The sequence below is a fragment of the Chamaea fasciata genome, unplaced genomic scaffold (assembly GCF_029207755.1).
Source record: "Chamaea fasciata isolate MVZ Bird 193981 ecotype frontalis unplaced genomic scaffold, bChaFas1.0.hap1 SCAF_782, whole genome shotgun sequence".
NCBI lineage: Eukaryota > Metazoa > Chordata > Aves > Passeriformes > Sylviidae > Chamaea > Chamaea fasciata.
Window position 1 is genome coordinate 22,200 of NW_027094867.1, and position 8,768 is coordinate 30,967.

The 8,768-nt window shown below is 59.4% G+C and overlaps 2 protein-coding genes across 2 annotated transcripts; both read left to right on the forward strand.

Annotated features, from left to right (window-relative positions):
* Positions 1 to 1,582: 1,582 nt before the first annotated feature.
* On the forward strand, positions 1,583 to 3,887 carry SELENOW (selenoprotein W). Its single transcript, XM_066209233.1, has 5 exons — positions 1,583 to 1,639; positions 1,806 to 1,830; positions 1,942 to 1,995; positions 2,415 to 2,489; positions 2,571 to 3,887. Exons 1-5 carry the CDS (start codon positions 1,608 to 1,610, stop codon positions 2,643 to 2,645), a joined length of 261 nt encoding a protein of 86 aa, XP_066065330.1. The 5' UTR covers positions 1,583 to 1,607; the 3' UTR covers positions 2,646 to 3,887.
* Positions 3,888 to 4,557: 670 nt separating this feature from the next.
* Positions 4,558 to 7,499, forward strand: LOC136305913 (histone H3.3A). The gene is made up of 4 exons (XM_066209234.1): positions 4,558 to 4,665; positions 5,117 to 5,260; positions 5,467 to 5,620; positions 6,354 to 7,499. The coding sequence occupies exons 2-4, from the start codon at positions 5,133 to 5,135 to the stop codon at positions 6,480 to 6,482; spliced, it is 411 nt and encodes a 136-aa protein (XP_066065331.1). The 5' UTR covers positions 4,558 to 4,665; positions 5,117 to 5,132; the 3' UTR covers positions 6,483 to 7,499.
* The last annotated feature ends 1,269 nt before the right edge of the window (positions 7,500 to 8,768 follow it).

Here is an 8,768-nt window from a genome sequence, read left to right on the forward strand (position 1 = left end):
TGGTGTCCCCGTACTGGTTTCACTGGTGTCCCCGCTGTCCCCATACTGGTTTCACTGGTGTCCCCGTACTGGTTTCACTGGTGTCCCCGTACTGGTTTCACTGGTGTCCCCAGTGTCCCCATACTGGTTTCACTGGTGTCCCCATACTGGTTTTACTGGTGTCCCCGTACTGGTTTCACTGGTGTCCCCAGTGTCCCCATACTGGTTTCACTGGTGTCCCCGTACTGGTTTCACTGGTGTCCCCAGTGTCCCCGTACTGGTTTCACTGGTGTCCCCGTACTGGTTTCACTGGTGTCCCCAGTGTCTCCATACTGGTTTCACTGGTGTCCCCGTACTGGTTTCACTGGTGTCCCCATACTGGTTTTACTGGTGTCCCCGTACTGGTTTCACTGGTGTCCCCAGTGTCCCCGTACTGGTTTCACTGGTGTCCCCGTACTGGTTTCACTGGTGTCCCCATACTGGTTTCACTGGTGTCCCCATACTGGTTTTACTGGTGTCCCCGTACTGGTTTCACTGGTGTCCCCAGTGTCCCCATACTGGTTTCACTGGTGTCCCCGTACTGGTTTCACTGGTGTCCCCAGTGTCCCCATACTGGTTTCACTGGTGTCCCCGTACTGGTTTCACTGGTGTCCCCGTACTGGTTTCACTGGTGTCCCCAGTGTCCCCATACTGGTTTCACTGGTGTCCCCGTACTGGTTACACTGGTGTCCCCGTACTGGTTTCACTGGTGTCCCCATACTGGTTTTACTGGTGTCCCCGTACTGGTTTCACTGGTGTCCCCGTACTGGTTTCACTGGTGTCCCCAGTGTCCCCATACTGGTTTCAGTGGTGTCCCCGTACTGGTTTCACTGGTGTCCCCATACTGGTTTTACTGGTGTCCCCGTACTGGTTTCACTGGTGTCCCCGTACTGGTTTCACTGGTGTCCCCAGTGTCCCCGTACTGGTTTCACTGGTGTCCCCATACTGGTTTCACTGGTGTCCCCGTACTGGTTTCACTGGTGTCCCCGTACTGGTTTCACTGGTGTCCCCAGTGTCCCCGTACTGGTTTCACTGGTGTCCCCGTACTGGTTTCACTGGTGTCCCCAGTGTCCCCGTACTGGTTTCACTGGTGTCCCCGTACTGGTTTCACTGGTGTCCCCAGTGTCCCCGTACTGGTTTCACTGGTGTCCCCAGTGTCCCCGTACTGGTTTCACTGGTGTCCCCGTACTGGTTTCACTGGTGTCCCCGTACTGGTGTCCCCGGTGTCCCCAGTGTCCCCATACTGGTTTCACTGGTGTCCCCGTACTGGTTTCACTGGTGTCCTCAGTGTCCCCATACTGGTTTTACTGGTGTCCTCGTACTGGTTTTACTGGTGTCCCCGTACTGGTTTCACTGGTGTCCCCATACTGGTTTCACTGGTGTCCCCGTACTGGTGTCCCCGGTGTCCCCAGTGTCCCCGTACTGGTTTCACTGGTGTCCCCGTACTGGTTTCACTGGTGTCCCCGTACTGGTTTCACTGGTGTCCCCATACTGGTTTCACTGGTGTCCCCGTACTGGTTTCACTGGTGTCCCCGCCGTCCCCCTCCCGCTGTCACGGGCCCCGCCCCCGCGCATGCGCACTGGTCGCCATGGCGCCGCTCCGTGTCCATGTCCTTTACTGGTACCGGGGGCGCCCCAAATTCGGGGGGGGGTCCCTGATTTTGGGTGGGCGGGTCCCTGTGCCCCTGGGGGGGTCCCCAATCCTGGGGGGGGTCCCCAATTCCGGGTTTGTCCCCGAATTTCGGGGTGTCCCTTTTTTAACCCTTTCCTCACTTTCCACCCCACAGCGGAGCCTGAGGCTACAAACCCAAGGTGAGAAGCCCCCGCCCCAATTCCTGACCCCCCAAAAACCCCGGGGGGGCGACCCCAAAAACCCCGGGGGGGCGACCCCAAAATAATTTGTGACCTCCCCAAAATTTCCAGTTTGAGAAGCTGAAGCAGGAGCTGGAGCGGCGCTTCCCGGGAGCCCTGGACGTGGTGGGGTTTTGGGGGGATTTGGGGTTATTTTGGGGGATTTGGGGGAATTTGGGGTTCATTTGGGGGGATTTGGGGTTATTTTGGGGGATTTGGGGTTATTTTGGGGGATTTGGGGGAATTTGGGGTTCATTTGGGGGGATTTGGGGTTATTTTGGGGGGTTTGGGGTTATTTTGGGGGGTTTGGGGGAATTTGGGGGGTTTGGGGTTGATTTGGGGAGGGGGCGCAGGGTTTTGGGGGAGAATTTGGGATTTTTGGGGCTCAGATCCACAAGACTTTGGGGGTAACTCGGGATTTTTTTGGGGTGGGATCCCCAGGATTCGGGGGAAGCCCCTAGAATTTGATTTGTGGGGTCTCAGGGGTTTGGGGTGACCCCCCAGGGTTCTGGGGGTCTCTCAGCTGTCCCCCCCCGTCCCCCCAGAGCGGCCAGGGCACCCAGGAGGTGACGGGATGGTTTGAGGTCACCGTGGGGGAGCACCTGGTCCACTCCAAAAAGGTGGGTGCCCCTCCCCGGTTTCGGGGTCTTCCCCCAATTTTGGGGTCCCTGTCCCCAATTTCGGGGTCTTTCCCCCCCCAGAACGGCGATGGCTTCGTGGACAACGACTCCAAGCTGCTGCGGATCGTGGCCGCCATCGAGTCCCTCCTGGCCTAGGCCCCGCTAGGGGGGGAGGCTGCGGCGACGTGCGGCGATATCTCGCGATATAGAGGCCGATATCGATGGATATCGGCAGGTATCACGAGGTATCACCGGATGTCGGCAGATATCGCGAGGTATCAGGAGATATCGTGAGATATCGCCACATGTCGCGACAGCGCCGCCCCCCCCGGCCCCCCCACCCCCCGCCCCACGCTCCATGACGGGAATCGCCAAAACGCCGCCGGCACCGGGCGGGTCCCTGAACCCGCGTGGGGAGGGGGACACGGGGACACGGGGGGCACGGCCCGCCCCAACGCCCCGGCTCCATCCTAAATCCCTGAGATCCCACCCCGAATCCCTCCGATTCCATCCTAAATCCTCACATTTCACCCCAAACCCCTCCGATTCCATCCTAAATCCCTGAGATCCCGCCCCGAATCCCTCCGGTTCCATCCTAAATCCCTGAGATCCCGCCCCGAATCCCTCAGATTTCATCCTAAATCCTCACATTTCACCCCAAACCCCTCCGATTCCATCCTAAATCCCTGAGATCCCACCCCGAACCCCTCCGATTCCATCCTAAATCCCTGAGATCCCGCCCCGAACCCCTCCGATTCCATCCTAAATCCCTGAGATCCCGCCCCAAACCCCTCCGATTCCATCCTGAATCCCTGAGATCCCACCCCGAATCCCTCAGATTCCATCCTAAATCCTCACATTTCACCCCAAACCCCTCCGATTCCATCCTAAATCCCTGAGATCCCGCCCCAAACCCCTCCGATTCCATCCTAAATCCCTGAGATCCCATCCCACCCCCGAATCCCTCCGATCCCATCCTAAATCCCTGAGATCCCGCCCCAAACCCCTCCGATTTCAACCCCAAATCCTCAATTTTAACCCTAAGTCCCTCACATTTCGCCCCAAATCCCTCAAATCCCGCCCCAACTATTTCATTCCGCCCCAAACCCTTCCTTCCGCCTCCAAATCCTCCTTTTAGCCCCCAAACCCTTTTCCCTTCTCGCAAACCTCCTCTTCTCTCACAAACCGCCTTCGCCGCTGCCGTTTCCAGCCAAATTCGCCTTTTTTGGGGCTTTTTCTCCCACGGAACACTCCCTGCCGGGCTGGAAAATGGGGAAAAACCTCTTGAAAACAGTGAAAATACCCGAGAATTTCATTTCCCCCCCCTCCCGTTGATTCACGTTCCAGTCGCCCTCCGTGGCTCTGTGGCCTTTTGGGAATAAAGTGTTGGAAGTTGGAGCCGGATTTGGGTGGTTTTGGGGGGTTTTGGGGGGTTTTGAGCGTTTTTAAGGGGAAAAGGAGTAAAGGGAGGAGGGATCGGGGCTGAGGCTCCTTCCAAGCTCCTGGAAATTCCCTTTTCCTGCTCAATCCTAAAAAGCAGCGTGGAGGAATCGGGGAATGACAGAACTGGCCGTTTTGGGGAATAAAAGTGCAGGAAACGGGGCTGGATTTGGTCCTGGGTTTGGGGGATTTGTGGGATCGACACGCTCCGAGATCTGCCGAGCTTCGCCCTCGTGCTCAAGCGTAAAAAACGTCGTGAAACGACGAAATCCTGGAACTGCTCCTCTTGGGAGTCAAAGGTGGAAAACTGAGACGGGTTTGGTTGGGTTTGGGGGGTGGTTGGTTGGGTTTTTTTGGATCCACCGGGTGTTTCCATAGGAAGAGACCTGAGGGAGGAATGAGGGCGGCCGTGCCGCGCTCCGAGCTCTCCCAGACTCCGTCCTCCACCTCGAACCCCATAAAAGCAACAAAACCAACATCCCGGAGTTCAGAACTTGGGGAATTATGGAATTAAAAGGCGGGAGAAGCCCTCGGGGCGCCCCAGGCCGCCCAAGATGGCGGCGCGGCCTCCCCTCAGCGCCCCCCCCCCCGTTCCCGCCCCGCCGCGCGCGGGGCACGACGGGAACCGCCCTCAGCCGGGACCCGCCATTTTCTGCCGGGAAAGGCGGGAAGGGGGAGATCGAAGCCGCCGCAGCTGCACCGCGGGAGCCCCGCACGGTTCCAGCGCCGCTCGCAGGTACCGGGGCGGCGGCGGCGCTCGGGGGTCGGTACCGGGGAGCGATCGGTGGGAAATACCGGGACGGCTCCGGTGCGGGGGGGCTGGGGGGGGGGAACCGGGGTCGCCTGAGGAGACGGTTCTGCCCGGTCCCGCCTTCCGTGCGGGGCCGCGCGCTGATTGGCCGGCCAGGCGGGGCCCGATTGGCTGCGGGGCGCGTCAATCAAAGCGAGGGCGCGTGACCGCCGCCGCCCCGGCGAACCGGCGGCGGCTTCGCGGAGGCTTCTGGGTGCGGTAGTTCGGGGCGGCGCGGGCCCCGCGCTCAGCCAATGAGGAGCGGGGCGAGCGGTCACGTGACGCGGCGCGGGGCGCTCATGGGAGCTGTAGTCGCCTAGGCCGCGCCAGGCTCTCCCCGGTTTTTCCCGGTTTTTTTCCCCTCCGTTTTCCTCCCGGTTTCTCCCGGCCCTTCCAGGCTGTGACGGCCCGCCATGGCCCGCACCAAGCAGACGGCTCGGAAATCCACCGGCGGCAAAGCGCCGCGGAAGCAGCTCGCCACCAAGGCGGCCCGGAAGAGCGCGCCCTCCACGGGGGGCGTCAAGAAACCGCATCGCTACCGGTACCGGGGGACACCGGGGGGACATTGGGGTCACCGGGGGACACTGGGGATACCGGGAGACACTGGGGAACACCAGGGGACACCGGGGGGACATTGGGGACACTGGGGACATTGGGGGACACAGGTGGGACACGGGGCCAGGGAGGCCCCAGGTGTGTCCCAGGTGTCCCCAGGTGTGTCCCAGCGTCCCCTGTCCCTGTCCCCAGGCCGGGCACGGTGGCGCTGCGCGAGATCCGGCGTTACCAGAAATCCACGGAGCTGCTGATCCGGAAACTGCCGTTCCAGCGGCTGGTCCGGGAGATCGCCCAGGACTTCAAAACAGACCTGCGCTTCCAGAGCGCCGCCATCGGGGCGCTGCAGGTGAGGGACACACCTGGGGACACACCTGGGACACACCTGGGCACACCTGGGGACACACCTGGGACACACCTGGGCACACCCGGGCACATCTGGGCACACCTGGACACACCCAGGCACATCTGGGCACACCTAGGGACACCTGGGTACTTACAGTGACAGCCCAAAACAGAGCTGCGCTTCCAGAGCGCTGCCATCGGGGCGCTGCAGGTGAGGGACACACCTGGGCACACCTGGGACACACCTGGGGGCACCTGGGGACACACCAGGGCACACCCGGGCACACCTGGGGGCACCTGGGCACACCTGGACACACCCAGGCACACCTCGGGGCACCTGGGGACACACCCGGGCACACCTGGGGGCACCTGGGGACACACCGGGGCACACCCGGGCACACCCGGGCACACCTGGGGGCACCTGGGGACACACCTGGGCACACCTGGGGGCACCTGGGGACACACCTGGGCACACCCGGGCACACCTGGGGGCACCTGGGCACACCTGGACACACCCGGGCACACCTGGGGGCACCTGGGGACACACCTGGGCACACCTGGACACACCCGGGCACACCTGGGGACACACCCGGGCACACCCAAACCCCACCGGTCCCGCCCGCGGGGGTCACGCCGGCGCCGCAGGTGCCTGCGGGGCTCTTCGGGGCCACGGGCTGGCAGGTGAGCCGGTGGGCGTCGCCGCCGTGCTGATGTCCCCCCGGCCCGTGCCCGCGCAGGAGGCCAGCGAGGCGTACCTGGTGGGGCTCTTTGAGGACACCAACCTGTGCGCCATCCACGCCAAGCGCGTCACCATCATGCCCAAGGACATCCAGCTGGCCCGGCGGATCCGCGGCGAGCGCGCCTGAGCCCCCGGCCCGGGAACTTCTGGGCCCTTCTGGGAGGTCCCCGGGAATTTCCAAAAGCTTTCTCGGATTTGCTGAGGATTTTTCCGGGAATTTTCTGGAGGATTTCCAAGAATCCGTCAGCAATTTCCAAAGTTTTCTGAGAATTTTTCCAGGGTTTGCTTTTTTGTTTTTTCAGGGGAGTTTCCGGAAAGTTTCCCGGGGGTTCTTCCAGAATTTGGCAGGGTTTTCTGAGGATTTCCAGGATTTTTCCGAGAATTTTCTGAGAATCTCGAGGAGGTTCCCAGAAATTTTGGGCATTTTCCAGGAATTTCCCAAGGGTTTCCTGAGAATTTCCCAGGAGTTTCCCAAGGATTTCCTGAGAATTTTCCAGGAATTTCCCAAGGATTTCCTGAGAATTTTCCAGGAATTTCCCAGGGATTTCCTGAGAATTTTCCAGGAATTTCCCAAAGATTTCCTGAGAATTTTCCAGGAATTTCCCAAGGATTTCCTGAGAATTTTCCAGGAATTTCCCAAAGATTTCCTGAGAATTTTCCAGGAATTTCCCAGGGATTTCCTGAGAATTTTCCAGGAATTTCCCAGGGATTTCCTGAGAATTTTCCAGGAATTTCCCAAGGATTTCCTGAGAATTTTCCATCAGTCCCAGAATTTCCCAGAATTTTCCAGGAATTTTTCCAGATTTTTTTTCCCCTTCCGGGAATTTCCCGGGAACCTTCCAGAAATTCCCCGGAGTTTTCCCGCGGTTTTTTTGGGGCGATTTCCTCCTTTTTTTGTACACTGGGGTTCCGGGGGGGGCGTTGGGGGTTCCAGGTTTTCTACACTTGGAGAATTTTGGGGGGAAAAACGGGAATTTGGGGGTGGGGGAGGGGGAAAAAAAACCAACAAGAAAAAAAAGGAATTTGGGGGCGGGAAAAACGGGAATCTTGGGTGGGAAAACTGGGAAGTTTTGGGTGGAGGAACGGGACTTGTGGGTGGGGATTGGGGGGTCACCGGTCGGAATAAAGAAAATCCCGCAGAGAATTCCCGGATTTCTCTGGAGTCTCTCAGATTTCCGCCCTTGAAACCCAGAATTTCAGCGCTGGGGTTGGGTTAATTAGGGGATTTTAATTAGGGGAAGGAGGGTTAATTGGGGTGGGCGTGGCTTCCCCACCTGCCCAGATAATGAAAATCCCGAATTTCCTCGGAATTCCGCCCAGATTTCGGGGGATTTTCCCAAATTCCCGGATTTTCTCCCCAAATTCCTTCGGGGGGGGGGAGGGGAGGGGATTTAGGGCTGGGGGGGAGGGGCGGGGGGTGATTGATGGCTCCTGACAGCGCCGGGGTAAAATTATCCCGCTAATTAGGGCTCATTAGGGATAATTAGGATTAGGGGGGGTGGGGGAGGGGAGGTGGGGGGAGGGGCGGGAGAGGAAAATTTTGGAGGCTTTTTTGGGGAGAAAACGCCGGAATTTGGGGACGTTTGGTGGTTTTGGGGAGGAGGGCGTTCCTTGGGGCGTTTCCCCTAAAATTCCTTTAAAAGTTCCCCAAATTCCCGCCCGTTTGTCCCAAATTTTTCCGCACCCCCTTTTCCCGATTTTCCCAAATTTGGGGGTTTCGTTGAAGACTGGGGGGAAGGGGGCTGGAATTTCGGGGGACTTTCCCAATTTTGGGGAGGATTTTTAGGGAATTATTCCCGAAATTCCCGCCTGGTTTTCCCTCCCCCTTTCCCAAAATTTTCCCATTTTTCCCCCCATTTTCCCATTTTTTTCCCCCCATTTCCCCATTTTTTTTCCTAAACTTTTCCCAATTCCCCCCTCCCCCCCCCCCCATTTCCCCCAATGTTCTTCCCAGTTTTTTTCTCAAAGTTTTCCCATTTTTTTTTCACCCAAATTTTCCCCGATTTTTTCCTCGATTTTTTTCCCCCAATTTTTTCCCCAAAATTTTCCCGTTTTTTTTTTTCCCCAATTCTGGGGCAATTCTTCCCGCCCCTCCCCCCCCAATCCCCGTCCCCTCCCCCCCCGCGTGTCCCCGCGTGTCCCAGACGTGGCAGCTGGGCCCGGATTAGTGTCACCTCCCCCCCCGGGGGACAAAGGGGGGGGGGCAGGAGGAGCCACCGCCCCCCCGGTCCTGGTGTCACCCCGAAAATGTCGCCGGGGGGCGGGGCGGGGTCACCTCCCCCCCCCAGGGCAATGTCACCCCCTGTCACCCCCCGTGTCACCCCGAGCCCGGTGTCCCCCCCCGTGTCCCCCAATGTCCCCCATTGTCCCCTCTGTGTCCCCCGTTGTCCCCCCCGTGTCCTGTGTCCCCCAA

What these genes read in the sequence shown, in the direction of transcription:
- LOC136305913 (XM_066209234.1), top strand. Translation starts at nt 5,133, where the DNA reads ATGGCCCGCACCAAGCAGACGGCTCGGAAATCCACCGGCGGCAAAGCG. An exon ending in AAGAAACCGCATCGCTACCG is followed by an intron (nt 5,261 to 5,466) that starts GTACCGGGGGAC and finishes CCCTGTCCCCAG; the next exon opens with GCCGGGCACGGTGGCGCTGC. An exon ending in CCGCCATCGGGGCGCTGCAG is followed by an intron (nt 5,621 to 6,353) that starts GTGAGGGACACA and finishes GTGCCCGCGCAG; the next exon opens with GAGGCCAGCGAGGCGTACCT.